Source organism: Notothenia coriiceps, unplaced genomic scaffold (assembly GCF_000735185.1).
Source record: "Notothenia coriiceps isolate Sejong01 unplaced genomic scaffold, NC01 NC01_scaffold00000339, whole genome shotgun sequence".
NCBI lineage: Eukaryota > Metazoa > Chordata > Actinopteri > Perciformes > Nototheniidae > Notothenia > Notothenia coriiceps.
This window is the reverse complement of record NW_011333040.1, coordinates 11133177-11149473: the sequence shown is the minus strand read 5'-3', so window position 1 is coordinate 11149473 and position 16297 is coordinate 11133177. Positions and strand designations below refer to the sequence as shown.

Below are 16297 nucleotides of genomic sequence, written 5' to 3'. Positions count from 1 at the left end.
TGTGTTACTTGCCGGTTTGAACGGTGCTGTTGAATGTCAACTGACACATGTCAACTGATGCACTGTTGACATGCTACTAAATGTCAACTGATGACTTATAGAGTGTTAACTATGGACTATCAAAAATAAAGTGTTACCGATTCTACCTGTGAAAATGTCAGCCGTTTAACAGGGTCAACATGACCCTGTGTCTTGGAATATTTGCTCTTCTTTGCACTGGTGGAATGACATCAGTGCTTGCAGTATTTTCCTAGAAGAATGTGGATTTTATGAACCAAAATAATATATGTATTAAGTCAATTTATCTACAATAAGCTTAATGCTCAATGTCTGGTTCTGTTAAACATTTACAATGACATAACAAGTGCTTGTTGCTTCCTACAGATGCATATAGATGGGTTCCAACACTAACAACGACGTATTAATCAAAGCCTCCTTACAGTGTGTCTATCATTATCTTGAATTCGTCAGTGTGCACTTTGTCCCTGCACAGAGCAGGGGAGTGGCTAAATGCCTCAAACAGGTTTATGACTGCCTGTGTGCAGGTTTCAAGCCAGACCATTTTGCATGTCAAAACTGGAATCCACACCCTCCATCTGCAGACTGCTTATCATGTTGAGACAACTACTTGTCTTTGTGTCTCTCCAGCTGCCAGTTTCTCCACATATTGAACATAAGCTGAACATACATTAATCCAAGAGGGATATCCTGGGAGCAGTCAAGAGGATTTTTACAAATTCACAATCCAGATGTAAGTTCTCATTGTTGAGCATAAGATAATAGTTGTTGTTAGCATACAGCGTAAAGCTATGGCTCTTTAGGAATATTAAATGCCTCAGTTTTTAAAGGAATACTCTGAACAGTGTGATAACATGTAAATAGAAGTAAATAGGCTGGGTACAAGGTTGTAGTATGTGGTGAAGGTTATGGCTAAACATGCTGCAAAAACAGCTGCCCTGTGTTTCTCTTAGTTTGGCATATCTATTTAAATAAGGCACAGCAGAGTTAATGCTGACTGCGAAATATATAATGTTGAATATGTAAATATATAATTATATAAGTGCAGCAACAGGGTTTATACAAGTGCCAATACCCATAAAGAGAGATTGTAAGGGTAAAAAGTAAGTATAATACCAGCAGTGAAACTTACCAGAACGAAAAGTAAAAGCAATCTCAGCCATAAAGCGGCTATTACTGTACATCACCATTTGATCTTGTTTCTCTGCCCTTTTGACATTTAAATGTGTCAGAAATGCTCGAATCTGAAAAGTGTCAGCTATTTCTGTCTCACTGCATGGATAATTGGATTTTGTTTGGATTCATAGAGTCAAATATCATAACATTTATTATGGTTTGAATAAAAGTAGTGAAAATAAATCTGTTTTTTAAACAGTTAAACAAAGGGGTTTTCAAACAGATGTTCATTGACAGACTAAGTTAAAACACATACTAGCTGCATTGTATTTCTTTTTGTGATTAAAGTTATTTAAAACATGGTAATTTACTTTAAAGACAAATTGTGGTTTATATTTCACCAACTTCCCAAAATACTATTGCAGAATATGGAATATCAAGATGTTTTATTTTACTAGTTTTATTTAACCTCACCCTAATTTTAAACCACACAATAGGTGCAGCAACAACCCTTTCCCCCTTTGGCATTCATGGCTAGTCATCCTTTAAACCTGTTCACAGGTTTAAAGGATGAGTGAGTTTTCATGATGTGGCTTATTAAAGTCAATCTAGTTTTTTTTGTAATCAATAGAAATACAGGGGGTGAAATGTGCTTTATATGACTGTTAAACATGTTGAAGATTGAAATATTGTGTTTGCATTTCTCTGTCGAACTCAACATGTTGAGCCTTTTAACTTACTACTGTAGTACACACAATCCTAATGTAAACAAACACTGTAACCTTTACATAAAAGGTATAAGAGAGCATGTTAACAAGCAAGGAACTAATCAAATAGCTAGTCATTAACTGAAAAACTTAATAAATGGGTTTCTTTGCTAACCTAGATACTGGTTACATTTAGAGTATATCTTTGTTCTGATCTCAAGTAACCTCTCATTATCTGCTTTAAGACACAGTGTGGTCCAGTGTTACCTATTAATTTCTACTTAGCTATTCATTTATTAGCTCTTAGATCAGGTTTGTTTCTCAGGAATCTGTTTACCTTATTGGAAGGTTTCAGTCTTTAACACTAATGCATTCAATTATGTCATACATTACATGCAAAATAGAAGCAAGGTTGTTTACTTTTATAATCATTGCAGCTATTGTGTGATATTTACACTGTGATCAACTATACAATCTTTCCATGTATTGCATAACACTTTAATTTGTGTCATTGCTCTAACCAAGAGCCAGTCTCTCAGCATTTCCCTCTGTTATAATGTTCCCTGATCCTCTTAAAACATGTAATTGATTCCATTATTATCCATGACAGGTCCTATTGAAACAGTCTTGAGGGATGGAGTCTCCAGAACTTTCAAGGTTTTCGTCCTTGAGGGGAGAGTTGAAATCAGAAGACTTCATCCAACCCCACTATAAGGAGTCATATCGCCTGGCGATTGATCACCTAGTTAATGTCGGCAGAGACAGTTACCAAGAGTTTCTCAAGGGAGAACGTATTGGCAGTTTCCTCTCAGAGGAGGAACTTCTCTTCATCACTGAAAATGCAAAAAAGCTCCCACCTCAAAACAACCCAGAGGAAATCGATGGGCCACCCGACAACGAATCATCCTCAGGGACGTACTGGCCACTCCACTCGGATGTGGAAACCCCTGAATTGGAGATGGGTTGGCCGGAGGTCATGCATGAAATACTACAGACAAATATAGATCTGCTCTTTCATCCACCCAGACTAAACCACCCCTCCATCAAAGAGGTGATCCGGAAGCATATTCAGGATGCAAGACAGGTAATCAAATCCAGCAAAACATAACCCTATAGTGTCGTTATGAAGCTATATTAGAGCAGTAATATGTCTCAAACAAACCTTTTGTACCGCTGTGTTTAATTTCTTCTAGATTATGTCGTAAGCGCCTTCCCCCCTCAGGGCACCACCACAAAGCATTGTTGCCCTTAATTTCCACTCCAAGGAGTGTCTGCTGGGGTTGTCAAGGACAAAATCTGGTTTTGCAGCTTCCCGTAATGAGAAGAAAGTGTGGGAACTGTATACAGTGCGAGCAATACATTATAGTCATATCCATTACACAGTTGATGCCTCACCCATCCAAACTGTGTCATTATGAATCATTAACTAGTTTTGTTCCTGAGAATTGTCATTAGTAGACCATCAGTATTCTGTATCTTTACAATGTGTTACTGCTGCAATGACTCTTAATTAAAGCACCTTTCAAGGCAAAGACTGAAAGGAAAGTCTGGAGACAACGAAATTCAGCTCAGAAGGCCCTAATTAAGCTCTTTTTCTCTCCCGCATAATTACGGTCATTGTGGTGTAAAATAATCTAAATTGAATGTAGAGAGAAATGTCATGGGACACAACAGCAGAAATGTCTCGTCGCTTTTGTAAGGTTGAAAAATATTCATACATGATTATCATTTACAAACACCTCTCATGCTTCATCTTGAGTGACATAAGCAGGAAATTAAATGAGCGAAAAATCCCAACAGCATTAATTAGAGAGCTCATTAGTGAAAAACAGTATGATGTTTCTGATTAATAACATTGAACGTGTTTAAACTGCGCTTTAACATGATGATCTTTTATTGCAGTTCATTTACATTTTAATGTATATATATATAAAATATATCTTTAAATTGGTCTTTGAATACACACATACATATGTTTGGGGTAGGGACACAAATGGATTCGTTGTTGTTTTTATGCTTTTTCTGTCTATTGATTTGCACGTGAACAAGTAGATAGATCGACTAACATTAGGCAACTGTCCAAAGCAAGAAACAACAATACAAATCCCAAATAATTAGAAACCCTGATGTCATATTATAAAGGCAGAGTAACTATAAACAAGTAGGCAGGTTTGGTTTCTTACTGATCCAGCTTAGTACAAAGAACAGTTTTTTTCCTCTCCCTCTTCACTCTCCTTGCCTCCTCCATATATGGGCTCCTTTGCTGGGTAGAGTTTCCACATTAGCATTAATCTGTTTGTTTCAACAGACATGCTCCATGGGAATTGCAGCTACAATCTGTTTTGATGAGTTTAAAGCTATTTTGTTGAGTTGCTTTTCAGCAAAATGCTTAAAGCAATGATGCATCGTATGTATAGGGCTTTTATTGTGAGAGGTAAGAGTTCAGCTATAATTTTCTGTTGTTGACTGGTGCGAGATTGCAACTTGAAAGCAGACAGAATTGCATAGTGAAAGGCAGCTTGCATTCAGCCTATCAAACAAAGATGTTGTCACTATTACACAACCGTTACATTGTGCAATACATAAATTTAAGATGACAAGTTCAATTTAAAAAATGTATCTCTTGCCCCTTCAAATCGGTGATTCAAAATGTTACATTGAACTGATTAGATGTTTTCGCTTTGTCCTTGCAGGTCGTTGCCATTGTGATGGACAAGTTCACAGATGTAGATATATTCAAAGAAGTTGTCGATGCCTCAATACGAGGAGTTCCGGTTTATTTGATTTTGGATGATTTCCATTTGAAAAGTTTCCTCAGAATGGCTGAAAATCAAGATGTTAAACTTCAACAACTCCGAGTAAGTATATTTGATTTAAACATGTTTTTGTTTCTTTCTCAATTGTTTTCTCACGTTATTGAATGATACATATGATAAGTGATTAAAAACTCTCAAGAAGCAAACTAATTTAAGGGCAGCAGTCTAGTAACATCTCTTTAAATGTTTGCATTGAATGAGTAACCTGGCATTTTTTTTGCACACTTGTAACACACTATTTTGACATGCATACTGTTACGGTGAGTGAAGCAAGCAGGATCCAAATGCAGGGAGGAAAAACACAGGGAGAGGGAGCAGACAATACACAAGGAGGAAAACATGACAGGGAGAACCGAACAGCAAAATAAACCCAATACAAGACATACAAAACTAAAAACGTGACATAACACAAGAATCGTGACACATACAAAGTTGTGAATGTTGTAATAGCCTCTTTGCACTTCACTGCTGGTTTCCCCAGTAGTTTTGGGTGGAGTTATAATTGTTTTTCTGTTCAAGAAATTCTAAAGATTTAAACACACCCATATAGTTCCTGTTTGTGCATTTCAAATGCCAGCTACAACCGCTAATGTAGGACTCAACATGCAATGCAACATGTTTCCAACCTTTATATGTATCTGCACAGGGAAAGCATGTCTGTCTTTCTCAGATATTTGATGATTGACATACCTTCTGCTATAAGATTAATTCAACAATAATGATTTTTGACATCTTTCCACTGCTCTGACCACAGAACATGAGGGTGCGCACTGTGAAAGGTCAAGATTACGTCTGTCGATCAGGAGCTAAATTTCATGGGGCAATGGAGCAGAAGTTTGTTTTGGTCGACTGCCAGAAGGTGATTTATGGCTCATACAGGTAAATAAAACTGAACTGGTTGTGACTATTGAGGCATATACTAAATGCACTCATAAAGTGAACCACTACATTTACTGACACTCTGAATTGCTGTCATAATTTCTTATTGATTACTTTTGTAAACTTAACCAGCTAGAAAATGTTTCAACACAAAACAGCTCTTTACAAAATGTCGTTTCTCAGACCAGAGAAAACACATATACATTTGCTTTTTCTCTGTAGTTCTTCGCCCTGTCTTGGTAACACTTTAATTCCTACTAGGAGTGCAATAAAAACCGATGGTCTGTTATCTTGATCTGTTATTAGAGATATAAATAATCATGTTTTTTGTGGTGTTTGTTTGCAGCTTCACATGGTCATTTGAGAAGATGAATCTGAGCATGGTGCAGGTTATCACAGGCCACCTGGCAAAGTCCTACGACGAGGAGTTTCGAACACTCTACGCCCGCTCAACCGTGCCATCTGAGCTCTGCAACGGGGAAAATGGGAGGCCGATTCTGCCAAAACCTCATTCCATTCCAAAAATTGAGCGGGGGGACCACTTGAGGCATACGCTGGACACAGTCTATCGGAAAACCTGCGAGAGAAAGCTAGGAGCCAGAGACCTCGAGGAGAGGCTCATTGAAGAGGAACCAAACAAACTTAGGCACTCGGTGGAGAACGGGATCACATTTCAGTCCCATAGGCCCCAATTGCAGCCTACAGAGACAGTAGACTACATGAAAAGGCACAGCTATGCTGGTGAGATACAAGATGGACATGATGGATACATACCGCAGAACATGAGGCCCAGAGCGAGCAACTGGAATATCTCTAGAGAAACAGGAAATGGAACCAACCGCTACCCCGTGGACAATTACCTACAAACAACACAGATGCAGAGAGGTCAAAATATGCGTCAGTCGTACAATGGCAACGACAAACAGATTCTGTCCTTGCAGCAGAACATGCCAACACTAGAGAATACATCCAAGTCGTTCATGCGCACATGGAGGATTGATTCTTACCTCCAAAACTCTGAAGTCCCATTCGGAGATTCTTGTGACAATTTAGAACAGTTTGAGCCACAGGACAAAGCTAACTCCTTCATGCAGGGAAGGATGAGATCTTCCCTTGCTTTCAGGTCCACCATACCAGAGCACACAGAGCAAAACAGATACATTAACAACTCCATTGGTGTTAACTCAACAGCACCAAACAGTCCTTTGCACTACTCATCAATGCAGTGGAATCCATCAGCTGCAGCTGGAAACAGAATAAGTAATGAAGAGTTCATGTTAAAGAGGCAAGGTTCGCAGATTTTGGATGACAATCGAAATGAGGCAATCTACAGTCCAGGTAGAACCACTTACAACTCTGTATACGCTAGCTTAGGCAGAACTAAAGGTGGAAACATGATCAGAAACCCAGACATCATGACAGACAGTTGGAACAAGAGGCACAGTGTGGCAGATCCGAGATCAAACACTGAGTACACGCATGAATCCTCAGGTCACATGTACGGAGCTTATACAAGGACGCAAGTTAATAGAAGCACAGCAGGGATCAATGTACAGAGTGGAGGATATGGGTCAAATCTGAAAGAAGATCAAAGATCTGCTTCTCATTACGATGTCAAGAGTGTCATCGGCAGAAACAACCCTGGTACTCCCACTTGGCAGGAGCCCCAATCAAGGACTCTGTCAGCAGCAGCTCTGGGTGGGAATAGCAAGGGTTTAACAGCAACATCCAACAGCATGAGTTCCCAGCAACTTCTAAAGAAAGGTTCAAGGAAAAAAGAAGATTCTATTGGAATGTTAGAAACACAGAGTCTGAATTCAGGCGGCAGCACAGACACCATAACGGCTGAGGACGAGGACAGGATATCACATGGAGGAGGAAAACTTCCCCAAAGCACAACCAGCTCTGTCAAGTCCTACTCGGAGCGCCAGAGGACGCAAATAGAGGACGACCATAAGATATCTTCAAAACCTCGATTCAGAACTGTGGAGCATCAAAGTATTCTCGCTCAACCAAGCACACACAAGAAACCGAGCATTTTTGAGAAACCTTTGAAGCCCGGCCTTGATTCAGGAAGCTTGAGCAAAGACCGAGGCCCAGAGTCTCGTCTGTACAGCAGATTTGAGCCTTTGTACTCACCTGAAAAGAAACAATCCATGCACACTACTCAGGGATTTGGAAACCCTAAGGACAAAGCCAAAGTCCTTCCCAAAGGTGACACAGCTATTGAACACCACCTCAGGGCTACACGAGGGCACAGTGAAAATAAGTTTGAGAAGTTCTTTCATAGAGTGGGTAATCTCATACATAAGAAATAGTATCGTGTTTACACAGGTCATTTATTACCAATGCACATTTGATGCACAATCTTTTTTTTCTTAGCGTTGGTCTTTCTTTTGTGTTTACTCTAGAAAATGTTTTTAGAAAACACTGTTTACATGTTGACCTCCGTGTATGGTATTTTGGAGATATGCACTGATAAATACTATTGTAAGGAAAATATTTTTTGTATGAATACAGACCTTTATATTATAAAATATTAAAAGCTGTCTCTAAGTTTGTCCTCCACTGGTGTAGCTCACCTATGTGTGTGCACATTACATATTGCTGGTGTTACTGTATATTCAGAGGGTTATATGTGTTATGAATACCAATAGCATACAAACTACCCACCACTTCACACGATGAAAATACCAAGCTCAGATAAGCTTTTTTGAATGCTGTGGGGTTTGCATATTTCCAACACCAGAGGCTATCCTCGGCAAAAGACGTCATGCACCTAAGGTTTGTGTTATTCAATGAATCTTAAGGCAAAACAAAATGTGCTCTACAGACACAATGAAACAATTTAATACACATTCTCAATAGCCTCTCAGGGATGATTAAAGTATTTCCTCTTTCATTTACTCAAGGTGACAGATTTAAGCACAGAGAAACATGGCCTTCAGTGTAAAACACATGCATACACACAACGGATTCATTTCTTTAATTCATAAATATTTCATCTCCACAGTAAATGACTTTGCATTACAACTGAGTATTTAGCTGTATTTGAACTGAAACTTAATATAGCTTGCCAGCCAGTTTCCAATTGGTTCCTTGTGTTTTCCCTCAGCTATATTTTTTGGGCTTTATCGGATTAAAACACAAAAAAACCTGAATGATGTTGAATGTGTTTCTTCCTGTCTGCCATCTCCCGTTTAAACGATGTAAATGATATGCTGATTTTATACTAGAGTTCATTCTAAATGTTTTGTCAAATGATGCATTCAATTAAATAAAATGGAAGTGACAATCAGGGAAATTTGTGACAAAATTAGGAGCACATTCAAAACGAAGAAGAAGCATCTTGGCTGATGTCAACCAGAACATCTAGAAGACTAATCAGAGCTATCCGATCTGAAGGGTGGAAGAGTGATTGTGTCAAATGTGTTGATTGTTGAAAGAAAAATCAATACATAAGGATCTGCCCCCTGGAATCAGAGCTCCCTTAAGCTCTCAATAGAGACGGTTTGACAAAACAAAAGTCTTCCAGTCTAGTTATTATTAAAACAAAATGTATTGATGGTGGTAGCCTGCAGTAAATAAGGTCAATTTAGTGAAAACACATACTCAGAAATGTCATCATAAACTCTCACAAAAAAACTAAACCAAACAGCCAGGCTCACTTATTTGTTAGTCTACTACAAATAAACACGACGTTTATCTTCTGTTAACTTGGTTTATTCAATCAACGTGCACAACACCAATACAGCGCCATTAACGAATAGAGGACCTCCCGCTCCTGGTCGACACAGACTAACTGCGCATGCGTTTCACAGCTTCAAGAGGGCAACCTAGACTACCGTAAGGCCAGTAGTATAGACGCAAAGAGATTACATGTTAACAGTATTTATCCAGTCAACCATTTATGGTTTTGTTTTTGCAATATTATTCTTCCAATTTGTGTCTACATTCCATGTGATGGGACATGTCAATTTGTCGGTAGACAACATATAGACGTGTGCATGTATGTTCCCTTACATTATTTACATCCACACATTTTGTTCAGAATTTATGAGACTGACGCAATCGTGTTTTGCATAAGTGCAATCAAATAAGTAGCAAGTCGCTTTGGATAAAAACATAAATGTAATGTAAAGGGACCTCTGGATGCACTGGATAACTGCTTTTGTTTACAACCCGAGAAACATGACCTTAATACAGAACTGCCAAACTGAATATGTGGTCAACTGGGATCGTCTTCATGTATTGTGCTCTTACCATTAACCTCAAAATATTTCTCCCTTTTGGGCGTTGATAAAGGAAACCGTTTAGGAACGGTTTGCTAAAAGGAAATTGCTTAAGGGATGGCTCAAGCCTAAACATACATTTCAGTCATCAAACCTAACTACCTTGACATTAACAACTTTACAACTTTCAATTTGTATACAATGAATGCGCAAGTGGTAGCACAATAGGCCTACCCCAAAATGGTTTTTCAAATTCTCGTAAACTTGCCTAACTATTTCCTGATAAATAACAGTTAATGTCCACAAGTCCCCTCTGCAGAGTAAGCCATGTCTCATTAGGCTGCATACTCAGTGTTTAAAACACAAACAGATAATTTTATAAAAGACAGAAGATAACACATTGGGAAGGACCCATTTATGTACTAAAAGACGTTTTCAAATTGAGTCGTAGATCCCAAATACTTACCCGGTATGTTGATCCTACGACAGTAGTCATTACAATATCAACCATAATATTCAATCACCAACAACTACAAAGGAAAGGTAAAAGAAATTTGTCATTTATCATAATAAAACAGTAATGTCGACTCTGTTGAGGTACCGTAACCGAATTTGGCCACGACGAAGAACCGTTCCTCTGGTCCTCTTCCTGCAGTTTACACTTTAGGGATTGGGGAGCGACGTGTGACTGCGGATACGGGTCCTATGAGAACTGTTCTATCCCGGTGAAAAATACTCATGGAAACGCTTCCACTCTACGAACGTGATATAGAAGTGCAAGTGTCATAACACATGTGTTTTACAAACATAGTTACCTCTCGAAATTGTAAAGGAATATTGGTTGTGTCAATATACTTACTCAAACCTAGTTGAGTAAATTATTCAGTCAATTCAATTGTTGTTGAATGTCGCCTGACAAAAGTAGGTAGGTTTAGACACCCCTGTTGTTGAACTAGGTCATAAAATAGGAAACTATGTCGGTCTTTCGTCAGTAAGCTCGGTAAATAAACCCAACCCTGTTGATATAAAACACTCTGTTGATTGGTGTGTAGGAAAGATGGACAATTGACAGTGATAAAAATCGACGTTTCATAATGTTTTCAACTTTCATTAACGTTTTATAAATCCCAATACCTGTTGCAAACTGACAAATAATAAAATCGTTTGATGTATGTNNNNGCGGGTACGTTGTGTCTATGCGTGGGGAATGTTGCAGTAGAAAAGATTCCACTGTAGCGCCCGGTCAGGGTTGGGTTGTAACGGAATATATGTAACGGCGTTACGTAATCAGAATACAAAAATCAAGTAACTGTATTCAGCTCGCGTTACATTTGAAAAACGAGTAATCTGATTACAGTTACTTTCGTAAATCTGAAGTGAATACATTTTGGATTACTTTTAATATTCATTAAAAAAAAAATTACTAAAGGTACAGCCGAATCATCACAGCGAAACCTATTACCGCCGCAGATGGACCAAAAAAGGGAGCGTTTGAAAAACATTTGCGGGTCCGCTCAGTGAAACAATAACAACGAAACATGGAGGAACCAAAGTATGCGTTTAAATCGTGTGTTTGTAGAGGTGTGTGTGGTTAAAACACATCAGCCACACCGCTCTTTAGCCTCTCTAATGATTCTGAAGGTAAACACAGTGAAGGCGGTGCGTGAAAGGCGGTGCGTGAAAGGCACTGCGCGGCGCGCTCCTCTTCTCAGAGGCTGAGGTAACCCTCCCGCTGCCTCCTGGTGCTGCAGAGATTTCATGAAGTGAAGGAGGTTTTCCTTCTATAAAACAGCAGTGGGCAGCAGATACTGTGAGAGTCACAGACATGAATACATAGATCAAGGCAGACTGGTGCACACTCTCCTGTTTTGCCAATCCGGTGCTTGAACAAATATAGCTCTACACCCCTGGCCGAAATTTCCTTAAAATGAAGTCCGATTTCGACATTTTAATTCATGTCCTGCAGAAGGCGACACGCCCGTTCTAAGCCGTGTCCCTCACTCCTCACATCCCAAGCTGCATCCCCAAAAAGTTTATTATGTTGTTGCATCGTTTCAGATGTTATGTTTCAGTTGTGCTCTTGATAAGCCATTAAAACAGTAAAAACACGTTCAGTTTCCTTTTTCTTTTTGTGTGTCCTGTACACCAAAACATACATCTATCTGTGATGGAAAAAGAAAGTAATCCAAAAGTAATCTAAAAGTAATCTGATTACGTTACTTTTTTAAGACACGTAACTGTAACTGTATTCAGATTACTTTCAGAGCCATGTATTCAGTAATCAGTAACTGATTACATTTACAAAGTAACCATCCCAACCCTGCGCCCGGTACATTAATGGGAAACCCTAAATGTTTGAGCACCCTCTATGAAACGTCAAGCTACCCCACAGCACCCCCAAAATAAATATCTGGCGCCGCCACTGAGCCTGACTTGTGTTGGGGGGGCCCGACTTTTTTTTTTCCACAAAGGGGGGACCTGACAGAAAAAGTCAGAGAGTAATGTATGTCTCATGCACTGGGAACATGGAGCGAGTGATGCTGAGAAACAGATTACTAAACTACTCTGTGGAGATACAGGGTTTTTAGTCCAACAGTGGGAGGTAAGCGGTCAGTGAAACATGTTATTGTAGGGTGTGTTTACTGACAGCATAGGAGAGGAGCAACCCCAGTAAAATCACAATGTGCTAAAACAAGCAAACACGGCACATGCAACAGAACCACAATGTGGCAAAACAGCACCACAGGTTCAAAGCATTCTTTCAGATGTACAGACATTGTCTTCCATCGTATTCAACGCTACAAAAAGTGACCGGAACAGTCTCTGCAATTCTAGCTCACCACTACAAACAGAGCAGCACAGCTACAGTGTTTTACAAGCCTCGTTTAAAAGAGAAAATAGTCCTTACAGAAAATCCTGGAGATTAAGGGGAAAAGCTAAATCATCTCATTATAAATAACACTTCTCTTAAGTATAATTAAAATGCAGCTTCGTTTTTTTCAGACAAGTGGGTGGAAACACTGAGAACTCAATTATGACCACACTTAAAGATACTGCTACTCTTTCGATAAATAGTTTTTTTTTTAATGAAGGACTGATGGTTTTGTTTAAAACTTGAGCTGTAAATGTGAACTTCAAAACACAAAAAACACAATGACCACTGAGGAGAGATGATTTGAGGTAATGAATGGCATACAATTCCAAGGCAGCAACACAGTAAAGACTAACTGTATGAACAATTAACTAAAAACAATACCATCCCAGACTTCACACCTGATTTTTCTATCTGATTACTTGATCGTGTTATTATCTCATAATACACATGTAGGATGCAACAAAGATTTGAAAAAAACTAAAAACTTGTTGACATACTGTCCAAGAGTAACACAACAACATTATGTCCAACTGCAGTAGGTGACTGGCTCCATGCTGATCCGTCCCTTTGTCTACGAGAGGAGCAGCCTCCTCCAGATCAGACACTGACAACCCTCGGGGAAGGAGCACTTCTTAACACCACATCCCAACATCAATCACTTAAACACAAAGTCAGTAGTAATACTAATTCCATGTATGTGTAAAAGCCTCCGATCTGGTTTATTTTCCTATCGGGGATTTGCGCACCGGCGCTGCTGCAGGCAGGCAGACATACACATGTGGAATGTGGAGGGAAGCACACGCCTATAACAATAACACGGCACACAAAACATTACCGGGACGAGGCTAGTGTAGAAGTTGTGCTGAAATGCGAGATTAATGCGGTATTGGTAATGGCATGTGGCTTCAACACACGGTGTGGAGAGGTAACAAAGAAAAAAGCTGCAGGATTTTTTTTTTATGAGCAGCGGCTAGCTCACAACATCACATGCTAACCGGAGCCTTTAGTGTCATGAAGCTAGTGAATGTTCTCTTACCTGATGTGGCATATCAACCTTCACTTTGTGCAGTAGCAGAGGGGGGGCCCAAATGTTGGAGCCAGGTCGCCAAATTCTCCGGGCCAGTGGAGTTGAAAGCTTTTTCCTTTTTTTACAATTTCCCCACGCTGAAAAACTTTTCCTCCGTATAAAACAAAACTGTCAACAGAGAAGAAAGGAGGAGTGATTAGGCAGGGCTATCTAACGGTCAGTCGGGGCTGGCAGCACTGATGACGTCCCGTTATTTCATGCACGGACACACAGCTACGCCAAACGTCACTCAATAAATATAACAACTCAATATTCGCCTCGCTCGGGCAGATGTGAACACTCTTGAGAAAACATTTCAGGACTAGTGGACATTCAGTACAACAGTTACACATTCTGCAGCATTTCATACACACAAAAAGTTCACACTGCTTGCTAACCTCCGACACTTGCTATACTGTTAGGGGGGGTAAACGAATTATCATTATTAAACATATTAGTGGGAAATATATATATAATTAAAGAATGGTTCGTTAACATTTATAATATGTATGCTAATACATGTTACTACTTGTTTCCCAACCTGCACAGCCACATTAAATGGCCACATGGATTTCGGACAGGACGTTAACTGGGCTCGGACTTGCTAACAAAACGGACGCAGATAATATACAAAAATAGCCTTTAATGTCCACACAACATGCGGATAATTGTGTTGTCTGTTATATGAAATGACCTCTCTACAATGACAGTACCCCTAGGCTCACTGAGTGCATTGTTTGTGTCGGCGGCATGTCAAAATATTGCAGCCCGCTAGAGAGCAATAACAACAGCTAACGCTACGTTCACAGAAGCTCACTTCACTGGCCTGAAAAGCGCGTGTGCCACTCGGCCTGAAAGCACTTCTCAGCAAAAACGAAACGAAAAAGAGAAAAACTACAATAATATTGTAATTTATATGCCATTTCACTACACGAAACACTCCCAAAGGTACAGGCAAGTGCAAAATGACTTACATTAGTCCATGCGAGGGGCAACGTAAGCCGACACTCCAGTGTTAGTCCAGTTTTTTAGATCTGTATCAACATAGACGGGCAGCACTTCTTCATAGTCCCGCCCCTAAGGTTTAACAGTCAGGCATATCTATACATATATAATCCTGCCAGTGTCCAATCACAGCGATCGACTGTGGCGTAGGCTCTGCTCCCATTGGTCGAGAAGCGTGTCAGTCTCTCGATGACTCTTCAGCTGTCTCCTTACCATATAGGGGTGTGTCGTGACGTAGCACACAGACTGAGATGTAATTAACAATTTCATCAAAAGTAATAGTTAAGAAAACAATTGAAAAATAAATAAATAATTTAAAATAAAAACCATACTCCGCTGCTTGTGACGTTAAAAGGGGCGAGTCCTTTCCTGGATTTGGAGAGGCTGGAGAGATGGTGAGGGTCTGGGATGTCACAATATTTTCTTTGTATACATTTGTGTGTACACATTTGTGTTTTGACAATGTTGCATGTACTTTCTAACTCCACATTTCTCATGATGCATTATTTATATTTTACCTATACATAATATATGAACGTTCCAGCATCCTCTTCTCTCTCTCTCTCTCTCTCTCTCTCTCTCTCTCTCTCTCTCTCTCTCTCTCTCTCTCTCTCTCTCTCTCTCTCTCTTTCTGGTCTCTCTATCCTAGAAACTGCTGGTAACTGATAGTATACAGACCAAGAGAAGTAAAATAAGCAATTTCAGTGACCCATTTACTGGTCTGCGTCCATAGTTAATAGGAGGGAGCTAATTTGTGTACTTGATAGAGGGGATGATAGGGCCCTGTGGTGCTATACAATACCACCCCTGGGAGGTTTTATTATAGCACTTCAATCACCACCTTACCCACTCTGTAATTGTCTTGTTATTTCCATCTCTTCTCATGCCAATTGATCTGCTATGCATTGCGCCAGCCAGAAGAAGTTCAACTACGGTGTCTTTTTTTTCAAGTGCATACCAAGTGGACTTTAGGCTTTTTGGCTGTTACATGGATCCAACCTATGACCTTTAATAAAAGAAGGTCTGTGTTGACAACATACCAGCAAGTAATCCATAATTTGCCGTACGTTTCATGCAACGTTAAAAATGAGACAGGCAACATGAGCCCCTTTCTGACAGATGGAAAAAAAAAGGCAACTTGAAGCCTGCTTAATGGTGGCTTTGAGCTCTCTGTGAACGGATTAAGGGAATAGCAGCGATTGCTTTACTGTGCAGCGGGAGAGGGGGCTCTAAGAAAGCCATCCTTCTTATTTACCATGTGATATTTTTGAATGGCATGTTACATGTCCTGAAAAAAACACACTTCTCAACTTGTTTCACTGTGTTAATTTTGACTCTTTGATGATCTATTAATTGGAACAAAAGTAAAAAAAAGAAAAAAGAAAAAGGGAAGCATTTCAGATTCAGAAGTCATGATTATTTGAAATGCTGTTAAGTTTGGTTGCGGCTGAGACCAATAATCATGTAGAAAAAAACATATTTAACTTATTAAAACAATCTGCAAACATTCTAAGTGTGTATGTGTTTACATGTTAGATCATTAAGATCATACATTTTTTATTTGGGCTTTTTGAATCTTTCTC

General features: G+C 39.4%; 1 protein-coding gene across 1 annotated transcript; it reads left to right on the top strand.

Annotated features, from left to right (window-relative positions):
• Positions 1-577: 577 nt before the first annotated feature.
• fam83b (family with sequence similarity 83 member B) lies at positions 578-8844 on the top strand. Its single transcript, XM_010771219.1, has 5 exons — positions 578-751; positions 2452-2925; positions 4535-4699; positions 5412-5536; positions 5883-8844. Exons 2-5 carry the CDS (start codon positions 2476-2478, stop codon positions 7852-7854), a joined length of 2712 nt encoding a protein of 903 aa, XP_010769521.1. The 5' UTR covers positions 578-751; positions 2452-2475; the 3' UTR covers positions 7855-8844.
• Positions 8845-16297: the final 7453 nt, after the last annotated feature.

Excerpts from the sequence above, each read along its gene's own strand:
- fam83b (XM_010771219.1), top strand. The coding sequence starts at position 2,476 with ATGGAGTCTCCAGAACTTTCAAGGTTTTCGTCCTTGAGGGGAGAGTTG. Across the intron at positions 2,926-4,534 it reads ATATTCAGGATGCAAGACAG|GTCGTTGCCATTGTGATGGA; the intron begins GTAATCAAATCC and ends TTGTCCTTGCAG. Across the intron at positions 4,700-5,411 it reads TTAAACTTCAACAACTCCGA|AACATGAGGGTGCGCACTGT; the intron begins GTAAGTATATTT and ends CTCTGACCACAG.